The sequence below is a fragment of the Trematomus bernacchii genome, unplaced genomic scaffold, assembly GCF_902827165.1.
Source record: "Trematomus bernacchii unplaced genomic scaffold, fTreBer1.1, whole genome shotgun sequence".
Classification (NCBI taxonomy): Eukaryota; Metazoa; Chordata; class Actinopteri; order Perciformes; family Nototheniidae; genus Trematomus; species Trematomus bernacchii.
In genome coordinates, this window is record NW_022987605.1 from 1217741 (window position 1) to 1238392 (window position 20652).

Sequence of the window (20652 nt, forward strand, 5' to 3'; positions counted from 1 at the left end):
ATATGTTTCCTATTTGAAGGACAGCCTACCTGTACAGGCGCAGCTTCACATCGTCCTCCTTTAACAATGGACAGCCATTATGGACATACTTCACCTCATCAGCCAGATAGTGGCAATCAAATACCTGCACAAATAAAGGGAGACATTTTAATGTAATGAGTAACTCAGCTACTATTATATGCAAACGTACATGGCTTAGCAAAGTTAACTGTTTACATTTCACAAAATATTGTAGATAGTGGTGGAATGTAACTATGTACATGTACAATTTGGAGGTACTTGTAAATTATGCTACTTTATACTTTTACATAACTACAATTAGGAGGAATTGTTTTTATTTTTTACTCCACTAAATCCTTTTTACAAATGTAGTTACTAGTCAGAATAAAAAATCAACCAATAAATCATTATGTTTTATTATAGGTTAAGCTACCCAGCAGTATATAAAGTAATTTAAATAATCCACACCTTGACCAAGTTCATTGACATTAATGCATTCATTATTATAATTTGTACTTGAAGTATATTTTGATGCCACAACTTTTGTTTTGAATACAGGACCTTTAATTGTAACAGAGTATGTTCACAATGTAGTATTGCTACTTATACTTCAGTAAAGGTCTGAGTTCTTGTTACACCTCCGATATGCTTATTTTTGATGAGAATTACATATTTACCACATGGTAACATTAAAGGTGGGGTAGGTAAGTTTGAGAAACCGGCTCGAGATCGCTAGAATTTGAAAATACACAACCGGAGAAAATCTGCCACTTCCTTACAGAGCCCCTCCTCCAACACACACGAACGTGCACATGACCAATGAGGGCACGAGATAAGTTTGTGCACAGATGGAAGGCTGACAGGCAGGCAGGCCATCCAGTTATTTTAGCCGGGCCGGCTAAAATGTTTGGTCGTGCTTTTTACAGTCCTACGGCTTCCACAGATGATATTTTTTTATGGATTTTTTGTCAAAGCACTTAAGATATTCATTGCTATCGGGATGTTAAGAGCATTCCATGGAATATAACAAAAAGTGTATCTCGAGCCGGATTCTCAAACTTACCTACCCCACCTTTAAATACCACTTCATCTGCCAAGGAACAATAAAATAGCAAAACAGATATTAAAGTAATAATGTATTACAGGTCAGTCATTTTGAAATACTCCCTCTATACTCCGTAACCTTTTATAACGTTTTCTTTCTGTACTTACTGAGAAAATAGAGACAGTGTTAACTAATTTAATTCAATATAATTTAAAATTGTTAATTGCAATCAATTGCTAGCATAACATAAACAGTCTTCTAGTCAGAACACATTAGGTCCAAAGTACATGAAATGTGTCTTTTCCACCAGCAAGAACACAATTCAATATATTTACAGTACACAGTTTTCAATGTTCTGAATGAAAAGGCTTATTGGCAGATGATGACCTGATCAAATGTTAATAACAAACTGTCTCAAATCATACTAATAGTTGAATTCAACAGTGTACATTAATTGTCACTTCCTCATAACTAAACTCATGATTCATGTCACTTTGTTGTGTGCATACTAATGGCATGATTCAACTTTAATACTTAACTTTTTTCCTTTTAGCATGAACCATAAGTCATTCCTGACATTCAACAGATCACTGTATGTGTCAGCATGGAGTCATTGGAGAGAAGACTGCCTGGCCTCCACAGGTCTCAATAAAAGACTTGAGAAATGAAAATATATCTCCAAGCCAGATGTGTAAGGGATAGACAGACATAAACCCAAGTGTACAGAGAGCCTAACATTGCTTAAACCATTAGGCTTAACACTTAAGAGACCTAGATTATCCATTTCTAAATGTCGGCTCGCAGTTTTTGTTGATTTGGGCATATTTCCTGGACAGGCTACTTTGTACAGACAAAGTTAATAATAATTGTAATATCCCAGTTATAAACGACATGAATCAAAGATGTGTTGCTGTATTTTAGTGGTAAAAAAATGCATTCATCATCATAATTATTCTATATACATAATTTACACAGTGCCTGTAAACCGGAGGAGAACGCTGGCATTTCTCCTCCTACTTGAAAGACTACGGAGGGATAGGGTCTGCAAAATTAGGTTATTGTGGGGATGGCCCGGATGCTCTGACCGGTCCACTTCCTGCCCGGCGCCTCTGCAACGCCTCGCGTCGCGTCGAAAAATAGACTTGAATCCTATTTTGAGCGGAGCCCAGCGCCGAGACGCTTCTGGGACGCTTCTGAGCCGTAACGCGTCTGGTGGAATAGCACCCATTGACTAGAGTGGCCGCGATCTTTGCGAACGCCGCGGTGCAGCCGTAACGCAGCCGTAACGCGGCCGTAACGCGGCCGTAACGCGGCCGTAACACGACGCAGACGGACCCGGTGGAATCTAGGGGTTACACCTGCTACTAGGTTCAGAAGGCACTTATAATGTATTCACATGGTTGATAACTCTAGTGGCTATAGTAAATATGACCGGAGCAAAGTCAAGGGCAGTAGTTCAAAATACCATTAAGTTAAGTGTAAACGTAGTTCATTCAATTCAAACCATCTTATCCTAACCAAGCTTTTAGTTGTTTTTTATAACAAAAGAAATAAAATGAAAATAGGTAGGCTATTTAAAACTGGGATCGTCTTGTTTTCACGAAATGCAGGTAGGTTTGCTGATTACATTTCAAAACAGCTGGTTAATTACATGTATAATATATTGCCACTGGAGCATACAGTACCACCCAGCACTGAGCCCTTGTTATCATCACCAAAGGACTAATCATATATGACATGCTTTCCTACATGTTCGCAGTTTAACAGTGCTATGAAGCATGCCTTCATCCTGATTTTACTACACCTAGTAAATGGTTTCTTTCCATTACCTGAGGCATGAGTGTTCCAACTCGTTGAGTAATGGGCTCATTTAACACCACCTCCACTTTGCAAGCATCCTTCTGACGGGGGATATGGAACTGCAGGTCACCGTCCTGGAGGAAGGCCGACTGACCTCGTTTCACCTTTAAACCTTTATTGACTTTCACAAGGGAACTGTGCGAGGAGCAGGTCAATCCCAGCAGAAGAACTGGAAGCCAGGTCCAGGCCAGTGTTAGACCCCGTGAACCCATCGCTGTCCGTCACGTTCAAGGAGTAGCTCCAAACTGAAGCTTTCCCAAACACACAGTTAATGAAGTAAACCACGGTGTATTTCTCTTAAGAGGAAGCTTCATTTCCCTTTGGCTTAACCAGTTCACATGATCGGTCAGAAGCTGTGAAGAAATGAAAAGAGTTTCAGTCAAAGGCATGTTTCATTTGTATGAAAAACATCTGACTCTCTATCGATCCTTTTTTTAGGTGGAGAGAATAACATTTCTTAAAGCAAATAATAAATAAAACAAAAACAACATTTGAGGGAGCATGTAAATGTATTTCATTTCATAAATTAAAACACAAGATTCAGTAGTAAGTGACAATTCAAATATAATGGAATCATTTGCAGGAAAGCTATCAGACATTATGCATAGTTTTTAATCATTTTCAAAATGTCTCATTTATAGTTATCCCTTTTGTAAACAGACTTGTAGGCATGTATTACTTTTTATATAATATATTTTGGGAAGTGGCACGTGATAGTAAGATCTCTGGTGTTCCACTATTTTGTTAAAACTGCACACATTTTATTTTGGTCCCTTGAGGACAGCCAAACCAGCAACATGTACATGTGATCCCCTCATAAAGCTAATATGGCTAACATCAACAACTCATTTATACATCCAGCAGACACAGATCATGATCATTTCTTTGTGTCCACCTGATGAATCTAACATTTGATCTCCACCGAGTCCTGCTGGTTGCCATCTTTGACTCCAATATGTAACTTAGCAGCAAGTTGGTTTATCATCACAGCTTTGATACTGCTGCCTGCTGCTGGAAACACGTTGCTAACAGTTTCAGGCCTTAAACCAAAACAAGCAGGCTAACGTTCTGTATAGCTGATAGCAGAGTTTGGGATTAAGTGATGCCTTTAAAAGTGCATTAGCCATATCAAACATCAGTGTTCCATCACAAAGACCATGTTTTATTTGATAAGCAGCCAATACCACAGGAAAAAAAGGAGTTACAAAAAACGAAGGATAAATGCGCACCAATAAAAACATGTACAGGAAAACACTGGTTTATGATAACGACCCTGAATGCAAAGTTGTTGTTCATTGTTTTTTTTAATAGATGTGCATTTTACTACCAGCTTTAGGCATGTTCCACATCTCTATTTGTACACCGTGTGACTGCTCTGCTTGCCAGGAAATATGTTCATTACGGACAAGCGCTGGCCTTTCCCCGAGGCTAACACGCTCTCTCTAATGACACCATGTTTCTCAATGACCTTTGACATTAATAAACAGTCTCCCTAAGCCTTTCAATAAAGAAGACTTACATTCTCTGCTGCATAATTATTAAAAGCAGAATGGGACAAACATCCTGTAAAATCCTCTTTAAACATTATTATTACAACCTAAGGGTGCCTTTCATTGTTACAATTATACATTTTCATTCTATTTTCTGTTTTGCTGTTGGCTCTAAGTACCTTTTTTCTCTTTTCTTCACAGCTATTAATAAAGTTTCATCTTATCTCACCCTGAATCCCGGTGAGGATGCATGGTGTAGCTGTTTTGTTTTTGAAAAAAAGCTTCAGATGTCATTCGGCTACATTCTTTCAACACTTCCGCCTCCAGACCGCACACAGAAAGCACCTTGAACAGGAACCACCTTATAATCAGTCTCTGCCTTGGGGAACATGTTATAGCTTGTCCCCATGAACAATGCTAGTCTTCAGAGAACCGGAAAGATCATGTTCTAGGAGCTGAGTGTAAAAACAGGACTTTAAATGCTGACAACCGCCTTTCAAATAGTAGCAAAAAGTGTCCTTATCACACATCCAGTGGCACAGGGCACTAAAAGCATATATTGGGATTTGTCCAACTGTTTATCAGCTCTTACTTGGTCTGCCTGCTGTTTGTTGATGGGTCGCTAGCGTACAGTGGATTCATCTGAGCTTTTTTTTTGTGCTGAATCAAAAGAGTCAACCTGCAAGTTTTGCATTTTTGCAAAAAGTATTTGAAGAATCCTCATTTGGCCTGTGTTTAATAGATACTTTTTATTAGATAATTATCCTACAATTTTCAACAAAGGGAGGTTTTTGACAAAAGTTTTATTTTTTGTGTCAAAAGTTCTGGTTTGGTCCTTTCCTGGTAAAACATGATATATAAAAAAGCTCCATAAAGAAAGGATTTTGGTGTGGAAGAACTTGACTGGTCAGCACAGAGCCCTGAACTCAACTTGAACACTGACCGAGAGCCAAACAATAAACATCCAGAAGTGTTTGACTGATTCTTTTAATGCATAGTTTTGGACACACAATGATAAGCCAAGTTTTAATTACTGAAACACAGTAAAAAAAAGTAAATCTTAAGGACCAGTTCGAGAAAAATGTCATCTAAAAAAGTGTGTTTTGAGACAGATTTGAAAGAAGAAACCAAGGAAGCCTGAATCCAAAGGGTGTCCTCTGAAACCCTTAACCTAGAATTAACAGACTGCTGCCGGAAGATCTGAGGCTGCATTCAGGTAAGACGTTAGTGATATAATCAGGGACAAGCTCAAATGTGTCTTAAAAGTAATCATTAAAGTCTAAAACGCAGGGGAAGCCAGTGTGGAGATGCTAAAATAGGCAAATGTAGAGCAAACCAAAGTCCAGCTGAGATTTGAGCAGATAACACGTCTGCAGCATTGTGTCACACGAGAACTCACTGATAACAAACTGTCAGTGTAAGGTCACAAAGGCCTCCCCAATCTGTCCTGTTAAAGACTGATGTGAGTGGCAGTGGGTGGGCTGCAGACGATGGGGGTGCTGGGAAAGGTCCTCATGTTAAGCTGCCTGGAGGACTCGGAGGCTCCTCTCCATGTTTGCAGTTGATCTCTTCCTGTTTTGTTAGGGCTTCATGTTACAGTCGCAATAGAGTATGTCAACAAACCAGGGAAGCCGTCCTATTTCCTGACATGTTGGGTGATGTGGATTAGCCAGACAGAAGAGGACCACCACCTTCCCGTTGGGTTAACCTCACGTCAGGGGTGAGATGTTTTCTGACATGTCCTTCAGGAGGAGGCTCAGCATCTGCTCAGTGTCTAATGACAGACCACATTTACATACCATAAGCCTGTGGTAGTACAACATGCACTCCCTAACCCAGACCTAAAGAAAACATCAGGGCAGGGGGGTACGGCACCACTCTCTCCAGCTGATTCACACACACACTGAAACATTGACTTTAATTCAATGTATTATGTCATCATTTCACATACTGTATGAGTTTTTTGAAACCAATAATATTTATATTTCAACTTAATGTTATTGCTTTCAACCAACCTAATACAGTTATGTGACATTTGCTCCCATAATACATTTAATTAAAGTCAATGTTTTTTCAGTGCCGAGTACTCCACAGATTTCAAAAGGAGTTCTTCTCGTACTGGGAAAACGTTTTTTCTGTGGCACTACATGGAATCTACCAAGGTCTGGTTACAGAAGCATTAAGACAGCAAAGCTTTAGGGCGAAATCATTTCATTAAAATGGAGTTGATACGATCAGTGCATCAGTTCACTTTTCCCAAACATTTACTTGCCAAACTCAAGACAAAAAATTGGAAGACCACTGAAGAAACCAAATATATGCTCCTGTGTCTTCCACCAAGCGCACGCGTAAATCCAAAGTTGCGAAGGTCAAATAACATCTCATAAATCCATCCTCATAATAAGTTACCCTACCCTAACCTGGCAGAATGATATCCTGCCTATCCCAACACACAAACTGTCAGTGAACACAAAACACACAGCTGTGAGGGAATGTGATGTGTCATTTAACAAGTGGCTTTCCTCCACAGCTGGGAATGCCTGTTATATCCATTCACAGCTTCTTCTTCTAATCTTAATAATGACAGGGTCCTTAGCAGCCAGCAATTTTCAAAGAAAGACGGACCATCGGGGAAGAAGAAGGCATTCTGCTGAAAACATGAGAGGATAGCATTTGGCTGCCGTCCAGAAGCAGAGTCCAGAGTGTGAGACAGAAACCTCGGGAGGCTCCCAAATACTCCCTAACTTCCAGAAACCAGAGCTGTGGTGTGATACATGTTTAGTGCACCAATCCATGGAACAGCTAGAGAAACAAAAGAGCACGTATGTGCTTTTTCAAAACGTTTTTCACTTTAAATCACTGATGATTGAGACCACATTTCTTTAAAAACAAATGTCTTGCTGTGTTCATTAAATACCATGCAGATGAATCTGATTCAAGTAATTCAGAAAAAATACATGGGAACAAAAGAAAATGACAAGGAAACATTTTCCATAAACAAGAGAAGTCCCCAGCAGAGATCTGCACATATAGACATGTCCTTACCTGGTCTCTGACATCTGGCACTTCTTCTTCTTCACTACCTGTCCGCTCTCCTCTGCTTTACACTGCAACTCCCTCATTGACAGACTATTGCTCGCTCCTCAGGGACAAACTCCACCCACAGCACAATGAGATGAGTGAGGGGTTGTACTTCCTCCTCTTGTTGCTGCTGCTGTGGGATCAGTAATCGGAGCGGAAAAACCTAAAGACAAACACCGGGCTCTGAGATCAAAGTCTTGTCCAAAGTGCCTGGTGGTCCAAGAAACAGCTTTGTCATTATTGAACAGAAAAGGGGCAAAGATAAAAGCCACCACAGTGCTCTAATGGAAGGGAAACACCAAAGGACAGATAATGGACCTCATGTACTTTATAAAAGGATTCATAACCTGCAAGTCTTCACAAAGTGGTGGAAATCTGAAGGTGGTATAAAAAAAGGGTTTTGCACCAGAAGACAGGAAACAAAAAAAGAAGATGTTATGTCCTCTATGCTCTAAACCAGGGGTCTCCAACCTTCTTTAGGATGAGAGCTACTTTCAAAAAATAAAACAAGTCGTGAGCTACTTTTACTCCTCTTTTTTGCAGTGTATATATTTAGCACATTTAAATGTTGAAGTTAAATGCATCAATCTGGAGCACTTTGAGTACAAAATGAATGTATGGATACAGCTCTCAACACTCATATGAAAGGGAGCTGTATACTTTTCAATAATCCAAACATCTTTAGAATATGATCACAACCAATAACAAATCATTTAAACTTGTTTATTCTTATCTTATGTTACCTAGTTAGCATTTTTTTTTACTGTCCTATAGTACACATTGGAATGATTTCTTACTTTATTTTTTACAACTATATTAAAGTGGACCTATCATGCTATATTTAAATGATATATTGTAGGGCCATACCTATATAAGGTATATTTATACGTTTCTGTTTTCAAAATACCAAACAGATCATGCATTTTAGCCATGCCTCATTTCGCTCTATGTGCTGTTTGCTGTCTACGGGTCTGATTCTGCTGACCACGCCCCCCTGCAGGAGAGGTGAGCCGTGCTCTGATCAGCTGCTCGGCTGTCAGAAGAGGGGGAGAAAAAGAGATCTCCGTCCTCCGTGTTTTATTATATAGAGTCGTTATTCATTTGTTTTAAAGCTCAATAAATAACAAAGAAGACCTTTGACCGGCACTTTTCTAATTTTGTCCGGAATATTTAAACTTTAACGGACAACTTGACCGGCGAAAGAAACTGAAACTGAAACTCTGCCGCACGGTCCCCTCATTCCTTGGAAGAGGTGGAGAGGTGGGTGTTTGTCATCTGCTGGTGGACTAACCAGAGAGAATTACAGTGCTTGCCTCGACGGGGAGGGATTGCATTGAATTAAAGCAGCAGGAGCAAACGCTTGCCTCGGGGAGGGAGAAAAAAAGCCACAGCGGAGAATAAACAGAAGGGTAACCATGGTAACTATGGGCGGGAAGTCTTCTTCGCTGCTTTTGTGGCAGACTACAGCGCCACTTACAGGCCTGGCCAGTGGCGGCGCCAGAGCATTTTTGTTGGGTAATCTATGGTAGGGCTAACCCATACAGTGGTGGTGCTCAAGTCAGTATTTGCAATGTAATTACATACACACTATATCGCCCCCCTTGACAGTGAAACGCCATGCGTGAGGTTTAGATTATTTCCCTGTCTCAATCAAAATGGAGCTGTATGAAATAAAACGGCACATTTGTCTTGTAGTAAATAAAAAGGGATCACTGTGAACGTGACGTATGATAGTACACGTTGAAGATCCAATGGGGATACTGAATGGCGGTTTCGATTGATCTCAATCAATAAGGCATGACGCAGATCCAACGTTGCGTTGCTCTGATTGGCTGTAGGTCTATTCAAATTGCATTCGGAGGCATTTTGATCTGACCGCGGCCGCGCTGATATTATAACGCCAGAGAATTTCCACACCTTTAGTGTATAAAACTCCCCCACTACTTAGACTATTCCTTGCACCCCTCTTATAGCATAAGCCCGAATGGTCTCAACCATATTGCATCAGTAACGTGCACTTGTTGTTACAGCAGGATCAGTTTGTGTGCTGTGGACACGACCCGTATATTTTCGCAATCCGTGTTCTCAACATTTAGCATTTCGCTTATTATTTAATTGAATTTGCATCACTTTTCATGGTGGGGCTAAGGTGGGGCTAAGCCATTTCTTGGTATGGCTGTAGCCTACCCCAGCCATACCCTGGCGCCGCCACTGGGCCTGGCATATGTACTACAGCGTCTCCAGCGCTTTCGAGCGGCAATGGCCGGCCGTGGCCCAACCCCACATTCCCCTGATAGGTGGAGAGTTGGCCCAATAGCCGTAGCGCCACTTCTGTGACGTCATAGAAGTGTTCAAATCTGGATCAGTCTGTATCAGATCCGTTGCAGCCCCTTTTTTAGAGATTTGGGTATGGAGGAAAATAGAGAGGGTTGTGTTTTCTGACACTTGGTGAGTTCCCTGGAACACCGGGGACACATATTCATGTATAAAAGACGTACAAAAGCGCATTTTGCATGATAGGTCCCCTTTAAGTAGATAAAGGTGTGCTCTCTCTAGCTCTCTCGCTCTCTCTCTCTCTGTCTCGCTCGCTCACAGAGGATGTGTGCTCCTCCGTGGCGATGACGGCTTGCGTTAAAAAATAATAATAAACATATTTGTAAAGTGGGGGGACACAAACAGGATTTTGAAAAGCGGGGGGGACATGCCCATCCCCAGTGGAAATTACGCCATTCGTGTGTTTGCGTCAAGTGCAATAAATAAATATGCAAGTTGCAACACACACACAGTAAAACTCTGCCCCCCATGTGTTGTATAGGCTGGCATGATAGGCTGTTCAATGGGGCTGATGTGTTGTGTAGATTCTGCCAGAAGGAAAATCACGGTCACACTCCTTATGAAGCGGTGAGCTGCCGCTCCACATTGCTTTTCTTCTCGACTGCAACGCTGGTCCCGCAAATCCAGCAAGAACGTGATTGGTCGATATTCATTGTGGGGGGTGGGGGGAGGAGGGGTGTTAGGTAGATATAGAGTTGGAGTAAGTAGATAGAGTTCGCTATGATTGAGGTTTCGTTTATGCATAGGGTAGATTCTTTTAATTACATTTCCTTTTTTTGTGTATTCTTTACATTTTGGATTTGCTTGGCGAGCTACTTATTGAGGGCTTGCGAGCTACCGGTAGCTTGCGATCGACGTGTTGGCGACCCCTGCTCTAAAGTCTTTTAACTTTTAACTTACGCGGACCAGAGTCCGGTTGTTTAGTTCACATCAGAGGTCTCGGACTGCGTTCACACCAACCCAAACGAACCGCACCAAGCGGTTAAACGCACCAGGGTTCGATTCAACCGAACTAAACCAGGCTGGTGGGATGAACTAGAACGGAGAGTCAGGTCGCATTCACACCTAATAGTCCGCTTCTCTGGTGCGCACCAGACGACAGTTTGTTACATTGTTTCATTTTTCAGATGGTTCGTTTGCGTTCACACAGGCAAAATTCAAACGGATTATAAAACTTTAAACATAAGTCATGTGCTCGGAAATGCTGTTCAACAATTGGTCAGAAATTAAGGGGGTAAAAACGCAAATCCCAGCAATTTCTACCGGAGCCTCCGCCATGGAGCATCGGCAGGTTATTTTCATGCTGCTGTTAATCTGGAGAGCATATCAACAGATTCTAGCAACAATATGATTATATAATCAGACAACGTGCGATAAAAAACATTATAACACATATGAGAGACGTTCTGCAGTAAGGAGGGGGTTTCACCGACGGCAGGTGGCTCTGACTTTTATGTATAGTTTTTTGTTTGATAGTTGTTTTTACTTTACACGACACTGTTCAACACTTCATTCTGCTTCACTCTTTCGCTAACGATTTTGAAGACACCCACGTTCTTGTGACACGTACTGTAAATACTACACTTCCTATGTTTTGGTGCGGACTGCATTCACACCAGCGATGAACCGCTCCAGAGTTCACTAGCAAGCGGTCCGAGACCACCTCTTTTAGGCGGATCAGAGTCCGGTTGTTTAGTTCACTTCAGAGGTCTCGGACTGCGTTCACACCAACCCAAACGAACCGCACCAAGCAGCTAAACGCACCAGGGTTCGATTCAACCGGACTATACAAGGCTGGTGTGAATGCGACCTCAGGCCCTCTCGTCCAACATCAGTGTCTGACCTCACAAATGCTCGTCTGGATGAATGGGCAAACATTCCCACAGACACACTCCAAAGTCTTGTAGAAAGCCTTCCCAGAAGAGTGGAAGCTGTTATAGCTGCAAAGGGGGGACCAACTTCATGTTAATGCCTAAGAATTTGGAATGGGATGTCATAAAAGCTCCTGTAGGTGTAATGTGTAGGTGTTCCAATACTTTTGTCTATATAGTTTACGTGAGAATGCTAAAGCTTTCAACACCATTGTGCCCTCCAAGCCCCTCATCAAGCTCAGGGACCTCGGGCTCAACAGCGCCCCCTGTGGTTGGATCCTGAACTTCCTGACGGGCAAACCCCAGGCACTGCGGGTGGGAAACATCACATCCTCCACCCCGATCCTCAACACTGGAGCCCCTCAGGGCTGCGTGCTCAGCCCTCTCCTCTACTCCCTGTTCACACACGACTGCGTGGCCACACACAGCTCCAACACCATCGTGAAGTTTGCTGATGACACAACCGTCATCATCCTGATCACCGACGGCAACAAAACGGTGTACAGAGAGGAGGTCGGAAACCTGACATCTTGGTGCCAGGATAACAACCTCCATCTCAACGTCAGCAAAACCAAGGAGCTGATTGTGGATTCCAGGAAGCAGCAGAGAGAGGGACACGCCCCCATCGCCATCAATGGGACTACGGTAGGGCTGCACGATTTTGGGAAAAAATCGAATTGCGATTTTTCTGACAAATATTGCGATTGCGATTCGATTTGCGATATTTGTTTTTAAGCGACCCAACGGAAGTTTATTGTAAAGTGCGGCCATATCTCCGGCTGGGAAGGTCGCATCAACATGCTCCCGTCTCTAGCACCCCCGCAGCCCGAGCTACGAGTGAAAGAACTAAACTTACATGAAACTTCCGTTGGGTTGCTTTAAAGTCAAGCTTCAGTTTCAGATTCACCCTGTAATAGAAACATGTGATGGATCATTACTAACCTGACTCAGGTGGTTCACCAAACCATCTAGGAAAGCTCCATTAGCCGCGTTCACACCAAGTACTTTCCTGTACTTAGTTCCGGCACTAAGAGCCCTGGCGCTTTTAACCCCAGGGCACTTAGTACAGATCGCGTTCACACCGGAGTACTTTTCCCTGAGGGAAGATTACAAGTACAGTAGGTGGCGGTAAGCACCTTAAAGTTGTTTGCAATCCGCTACAAAACAAGAGAAGAAGAAGAAAAACTTCCCGCGTATACTGTCTGTTGTTTACCTTCCGACCTCAGACATGATGGAGATGGAGTCGACTGAAGTTGTGCTGTTTGTGCTCATGTTATACAGCTTTGTAACTTCGTTAATGCGGCCAGAGCCTGAGCCTATTAGGCGTCCGACAAAAATCCGGAGCCGCCACACGTCGAATGCTATAATCGCAAAGTTTCTTCAGCATCAAAAGCTTTAGGAAAAGGATTGGCCGACGGAAAGCACACGATTGCCATGTTTCACCGTAGGATGGCTGATACAGGATCTGTTTAATCGCCATGTCGGTTTTCTTTATTGCACTCTCAAGACATAACATTAAATAGAAATATTTTAAATGTAACTAAAGTGTCAGTTGTACATGTCAGTAAACATTGTCAATATAAAATAAAGTGTCAGTTGTACTATATAATAACAGTAATAACAATATAAACTCCCAGGTGTAGGGAGTCTCAGCAGCAAACCCACCTTTATTATATATCTTCCTGAGACCCACTGCATCCGTCTGCCATAAACACTATGCAAACATACATGTTAGTTTTGGCCCATAGTGGACTCCATGTTGTGTTGTGTGAAATGGGGGGGAATTAAAAGTTTAGGTCAAATAATATTTAAAATGATATAAATTATCATATTTGTGTATGTGCCGCTGCCATTCCCCCACAAGGTTGCAACATTGATGATAAATAAATGACAAATAAAGCTTTGCCAGTTTATAACCGATGAAACATGATGGTATCAGAATAATCACTTACATGTGATGTATAGGATGCTACACAGGTCACAAAAGATAAAGTGTCAGGAGAAATAAGCTTAATCGCCATGTCGGTTTTCTTTATTGCACTCTCAAGACATAAGATTAAATAGAACAATTTTAAATGTAAATAAAGTGTCAGTTGTACATGTCAGTAAACATTATATATAAAATAAAGTCATAACAGTAATAACAATATAAAATAAACTGTCCCAGGTGTAGGGATAGTCTCAGCAGCATACACACCTTAGTGCAACGTTGTGTGTCGTGTGTCAGTATTTACAAAAACTATACCAAATAAACTGTTATTAAATGCAGTTTGTCGCTCATCCTGCCGCTGCGCCGACGCTTCCTCATGGCGCAGCGCCCACACTTCATCCTGGTGCTGCTGGCGCTCCATCTGCTGCTTGAACACTTCTGCCTGGCGCTCCATCGAGGTGAGCATCTTGTCCTCCGTTTCCTGGGCCTTGGTGAACAGCACCATCTGATCTCCACGCAGCGACTCATTCACCACGGCACGCCGGTCCTCCAACGCCTGGGCGGTGTCAAAGAAATTCGCATCCCGTGTCCGCTTTCCTAAGAGGGGAAAATAAGCAATATACAAGATCTTAGTCGCCATGTAGTTTTACAACATACTAGGAATGTGTTTTTTGTATTTTCACAAATAGAATTAAGGTTTCACAAATCTGAAACTGTTATAAAGAATCTTTTGACTCTCTGGGATAATCCAGTCCAGATTTGATGAGTCTAGGTATAGTGGTTTTAGATCAGGACCTGGTCTAATGTGGTCTACATGTAAAAAAAGCATTGAAATCTCCCTTTTTTGTATTTTCACAAATAGAATTAAGGTTTCACAAATCTGAAACTGTGTTATAAAGAATGTTTGGCCTCTCTGGGATAATCCAGTCCAAATAAATCGGCTATGCAGCGATTCAAGAGGTTCAAACACGGAGGATCGTTCCTTTTTGAAGAGTGCTTCATGTATGCTTGAACTTTGTTTAATGTTGTTGAGGCAAGTTAAACATAAAATATGATGAATATTATGAAATAAACATGATTGTGAACATCAGTTCGATGCGTAACGTTCTTTCAAGACAAAGTTACAGTGTGTGTACCTTTGCGTTTGGTTGCTGGTAAGGAGGACGACCAAGAACTGTGATCTAGAATGCAAAGCTCGCTTGTTTCCAATCCCGAGAGTTGTCCATCCTCGCCTGAAACAGACGATTAGTGCCATGAGTTAGTGAAGCAAATTACAGAAACACTGCACAGTTATTCACAAGTCAAAACGTTTTCATACAGCGGAGAATATCTAGCTAGCTAGATGTAGCTAGCCGGGGCCGGTGTTAGCCTATTATGGCTAGCATGGCTAGCTTGATCTACTGAGCAAATAAAAGTACATCTGAGACCATTATTGTGCAGATTAAAACCCCAGTGCATGTAGTTGATTTTACCTTCATCGTGGTAGTCATCGTTGGCCACTGAATCCGCCGTTTGTAGTCCTGAGTTTCTTTATATTTAGCCGGCTGTGCACAATTCCCAGGTCGAGTGAAAGCTACCGAACTGGCTTCAGTAGCATTCCTTGGGTCGCGTCCTCGGCGTAGATCTCCAGAAGCGCCGACACCTCCTCATCATTTCTTGATGCTTGCCATAACTGCTTTCAAAAACAAACACAACGCACGGAGCGTTGTGTTTTTGTAGCGAGGAAAAACAATGGCGTCTCCACACAACATTTTCAGAGTTGTACGGGCGTGGTTTGCAATTCGCCCAGCCAATCAGCACTGGGGAACTTTTGGAGCACTTTTCACCCACAGAAAAGTACGCTCTCTGAGCTGGCTCTAAAAATGGGGGTAAAAGTACCCGAGATTAAGTACGATTTTTGGTGTGAACGCGACATAAGGGGTACTCACGGAACTAAAACGCGAAAAGTACGGTGAAAGTACTCCGGTGTGAACGCGGCTATTGGAAGCCATTTGGAAAGGGCAGGTACTTTCAAAAATACTTGGCAGGTGATTGGATCAATCTGTCTATCACCTTCTATCATGGGCCACTTCTGATTGGTTAACAATGGCTGGTACATGTGGAGCACAGCACTTCTGATTGGTGTGGATGACTGACACACAAGAAGAACAAAAAAACAATGTAAAACTAATCGCAGGCTTTGCGATTTGATAATCGCATCATTTAAAATCGCGGTTTCGATTTCAAATCGATTAATCGCTCAGCCCTAGACTACGGTGGAGAGAGTCAGCAGCTTCAGGTTCCTCTGTGTCCAAATTACCTGACATGGACTCATCACACAAACACCATCACCAAAAGAGTTCGACAGCTGCTCTTCTTCCTCCGTAGGCTGCGGAGGTTCAACATGGACTCTAGGATACTCTGCAACATCTACAGGTGCACCATAGAGAGGATCCTGACCTTCTGGTGCACCATAGAGAGGATCCTGACCTTCTACAGGTGCACCATAGAGAGTATCCTGACCTTCTACAGGTGCACCATAGAGAGTATCCTGACCTTCTACAGGTGCACCATAGAGAGCATCCTGACCTTCTACAGGTGCACCATAGAGAGCATCCTGACCTTCTACAGGTGCACCATAGAGAGCATCCTGACCTTCTACAGGTGCAGCATAGAGAGCATCCTGACCTTCTACAGGTACACCATAGAGAGCATCCTGACCTACAGGTGCACCATAGAGAGCATCCTGACCTTCTACAGGTGCACCATAGAGAGCATCCTGACCTTCTACAGGTGCACCATAGAGAGGGTCCTGACCTTCTACAGGTGCACCATAGAGAGGATCCTGACCTTCTACAGGTGCACCATAGAGAGCATCCTGACCTTCTACAGGTGCACCATAGAGAGGGTCCTGACCTTCTACAGGTGCACCATAGAGAGCATCCTGACCTTCTACAGGTGACCATAGAGAGCATCCTGACCTTCTACAGGTGCACCATAGAGAGCATCCTGACCTTCTACAGGTGCACCATAGAGAGGATCCTGACCTTCTACAGGTGCACCATAGAGAGGATCCTGACCTTCTACAGGTGCACCATAGAGAGGATCCTGACCTTCTACAGGTGCACCATAGAGAGGATCCTGACTGGCTGCATCACGGCATGGTACGGCAGTTGCACCGCCCTCAACCGTAAGACTCTACAGAGGGTGGTGAAAACTGCACAGCACATCACCAGGACGGAGCTGCCCTCCATGGAGGACCTTTACTCCCAGCGGCTCAGGAAGAAAGCCCTCAGGATTATCAAAGACCCCCATCACCCCAGCCACAAACTGTTCTGTCTGCTGCCGTCTTTGCCGTTTGCCCTGCTTGTAGTAATATGCTAGTCATTCAAATGCTATTCCTTTTAGCACAGGAATGAACATCCCCTTCATCAGGCCTTTATTTTATTGCCTTACAGTTTATGCTGTCTAAAGTATGTTCAATAGTGTAACGTTTACATCAGTCTTAAAATGCTCGCCATTACTGTAAATACTGAATACCTTAGCCTTTATCTTTAATGTGCTATATTACACTGCATTTAACTGCTTATTTGCCATCTGATAAGATGCAAAAGCTGATTATACAGGTGCTTCTCAAAAAATTACTATATCATAGAACTATTTTTCTGTAATTTATTCCAAAATGAAACATTCATAGATTCTAGATTCATTATACATAAAGTGAAATATTTCAAGCCTTTTTTGTTTTAATTATGATGATTACAGATTACAGATCATGAAAATCACTAATCCTGTATCTCAAAATAGTATAATATTAGATAAAACCAATCAAAACAGGATTTTTTTTGATTTTTTAATATTTTGGGTCACCTGCAGACCTTCTCCACCTGAGCACAGCACTGCAGCAGCATCAATTATACTGTATATTAGGTTATTTATACTGTAGTTTACTATATTTAGAATATATTATAATTTGTTGTGTCTGCTCTAATTTGTCACCTTATTTGTATTGTATTTATAATTCATTTTATGTTACTTGGTTTTGTATTTAGGTTAAGTAACCTTTCATCATTCATCAATAATTAACATTAATAGAACGTTATATTGATAATGTACTCACTGAACTTACGATTCATTTAACTTATTTTCTTCCACAATGTAATTATCCAAAGCCTCTGTACACCCCCTTCTATTTACGTCATCGGCACTTTCCAGCAGAGAGTGAGAGCATGTGGAAGGGATGCTAGTACTTACGTGTGTTGTGTACCATGACTCAACGACTAACAAAGTCAGGCTTTCAAAAAAGAAAAGAAAGGAGAGAAAGACAAGAGAGAGGGACTAAAGGGCGACAGTATGTCACCCAGTTTTTCAAAAGAAAAGGTGGGTGTCCATGAGTGGTGGAAATGTGTCTGTTAGCTAAGCGTAGTCCATTGTAAATAATAATGTACCAAGCTGACATTAAGTACTGTTACTTCACATAAAATGCAGAGGTTTTTCATTTCACTGCTCTTTTAGCTGACATTTAATAAATGCAAGTACATCTTTAGCAGCTATTCATACTAAATCAGTTGTCCCTCCCCCTGGTGCCAGGACCAACAGATCCATCTCTAGGCTCAGCAGCCCTGTCCCCCCATAATGCTGAACCTGAACCAGCTTTTCTCCCAACTGAAGGAGGTGAGCAGCATTGTGTTGAATGCCATGCCACTTCACATATCTGAAGGGAGACTGGAATACAATATATATATATATATATATCAAAACAAAAAGCTAACATCTCATTTCAATTGTACATTTCAAACACAGTATTTATATTTAAGTTATATTTATTTGGATTTATGCATTCATGTTGAGAATGTTCCATTCAAAAATATTATTATTAAAAAGGCATTTACACCATAAAAGATGACTATTGAAATCTATTGTCAGGAATGTTAGTCATATATCAAATAGTGAATTCTACTGCAGCAGAATGTTGCACGTCTGCACAGTGTTATATTTTCACAGCTCAGTGTCAGTAAATATTGTGCGGTTACGGCCCGTCCACACAGCGGCGTGCGTTGAAGCTTGCCGGCGGGCGTGTCTGAAACTCGACCAACAACCAATCACATGAATCTCCCGCCCCGGACACACAAGCAGCGGTTTGATTGGCTAGAGCTTGTACTGGCATATGATTCGATTGGCTGACGCTTCTGCCGAGGCTTCAAAAGTTGAACATTGCTCAACTTTTGCAGCGAGCCACGCCAGCAAAGCTCTGCTTCGCTTCCCACAATGCAGTTCGGCGAAAAGTGACGTCACCCCATTCAAAGTGAATGGTGAAGCTTTCAACGCAGTGTGGACGGGCCGTTAGTATTGGACTACAAGATAGATGCAAGCCTGTACAGGTAGAGTTATTTAAAGCATAAATGAGTCGGTTGGTTTCTGGAGGTGTGGTTACAGTGATTGTGCTTGGTTGGCGTGGCCTGTGCCTGGTGGTGGGGCCCAATGTGATATATTTTCATGGGGCCCAAAATCCCTGGCGGCGCCCCTGCATCGTTCTTCAGTGCCCTACGCTGTACATATCCGCCATGAATCGCTGCAAGGTTTGTGAAGCTTTGGTCCGTGAAATGCCACGCACACAGTAAAATACCGGCTCGAACATCTGAAGGAACAGTGTTAAAAATACATTTCAACCACTGACTTCGTCGTGGTTCTGCCCTCGGTAAGGCATGCATAGAAGATTTCCCCTCACAATACAGGACACAGACCCTCGTTGGCATGACTGGATACAATTTTGAACTGAACCTGAACTTCCAACAGTGTATATGTTCTGCTGGCAGAGGGTGTGGCCTCTGGGTGTTCACACGTCACAGAACCCAGGAAGTAAACAATGGAAAATGAGAAATGTCCAACGAGGCGTTCTGGGGCAGCATAGACAGGTCTTTTCTGTGTTAGAGTTTTACTCCCTACAGGGTGTACTTTGAGGGATTGTGACTCTGCAGACCGTTTACATGCATAAAAACCTTCATAACACACAAGGGGACGGGTAATAACCGGAAAAGCATGACATGGGCCCTTTAACAACCTATGTGTCATACCCACTTAACGGGAAGAAACTCAGCTATCAGACAATATTAAATTAGTTAGTGCTAAATTAGCACTAACTATCTGCACATACTAGATATCATATGAATCGACCAATGGGTTCCAGAGATACGGCAAATACACCCAAATGTACCCAGAGGTGAGTCCGCCTGGACTTACTTTTTCTAAACCTCTCTAAAAAGGTCACATTTAACTTGTTTTGCATCAATCTTGATACAGGGTACTTATGTTATAGTTTGGATTCCTAAAGGTTTTTGGCTACTATCACATCATTCAAGGGTGGTTTTCACTACAAGTAATGTTTTTTTTTTAGACCGCAACTATAATTTTTACTATGTTCAATCTGAATTTACTTTAAAATAAATACATCTATATTGATGACACTCCTACAGCCAACTCACAGGTGTATCATTGCTTTGTGAAAAAAGATTATTCATTTGCCCCTTTTAGAAGTGAAGATATAGTCATTTGTTCTGGGCATGTCATTTTCGAGCCTGAGGCCTGAAAAACAGGCACAGGGCTTAATAGGTTAAAGGATCTGCACACATCCACCCCGTTTAAAACAAAAGGGCAGGGCTTGTGGGCCTTCTGTACCTTCACACCTGCACACACAGACAGTCCCCCAGCACCACACGCTGCCCCTTTGTAGCGAGTCATTGTCATTAGCCCCGCCCACGTGTTCTTGGTGTCAGAGCCTCTGAAGTCAGACTCTACTTTTTCTTTGTAGTGTCTCTTTGCACTGCTCATGGTTCTCAGGAGCGCGTACCTAGACTTCCTGTACTCGTCCAAATCTCCTAGTCTGTGCTTTCAGCTTGGCACGGACCTCGCCGTTTAACCAGGGCTTCTGGTTCGGGAATGTTCTTACAGTAATCTTCGGTACTACTTCATTGATGTATTTTCCAATGTAGCAAATGATCGCGTCCAAATTACTTTTACTTGTAACAGAACATTCCTACACTTAATTACACGTACTTCTAATTT

General features: G+C 42.2%; 1 protein-coding gene across 1 annotated transcript in view; it reads right to left on the minus strand.

The window, feature by feature from the left end:
- Positions 1-7529, minus strand: part of frem1a (Fras1 related extracellular matrix 1a) — a 60423-nt gene extending 52894 nt beyond the window's left edge. The window contains exons 1-3 of the mRNA XM_034130900.1: positions 7441-7529; positions 2875-3258; positions 30-124 (exon numbers count right to left, since the gene is read on the minus strand). Coding sequence (XP_033986791.1) covers positions 30-124; positions 2875-3117 — 338 coding nt within the window. The 5' untranslated portion in view covers positions 3118-3258; positions 7441-7529. The remainder of the gene's footprint in view (positions 1-29; positions 125-2874; positions 3259-7440) is intronic.
- Positions 7530-20652: the final 13123 nt, after the last annotated feature.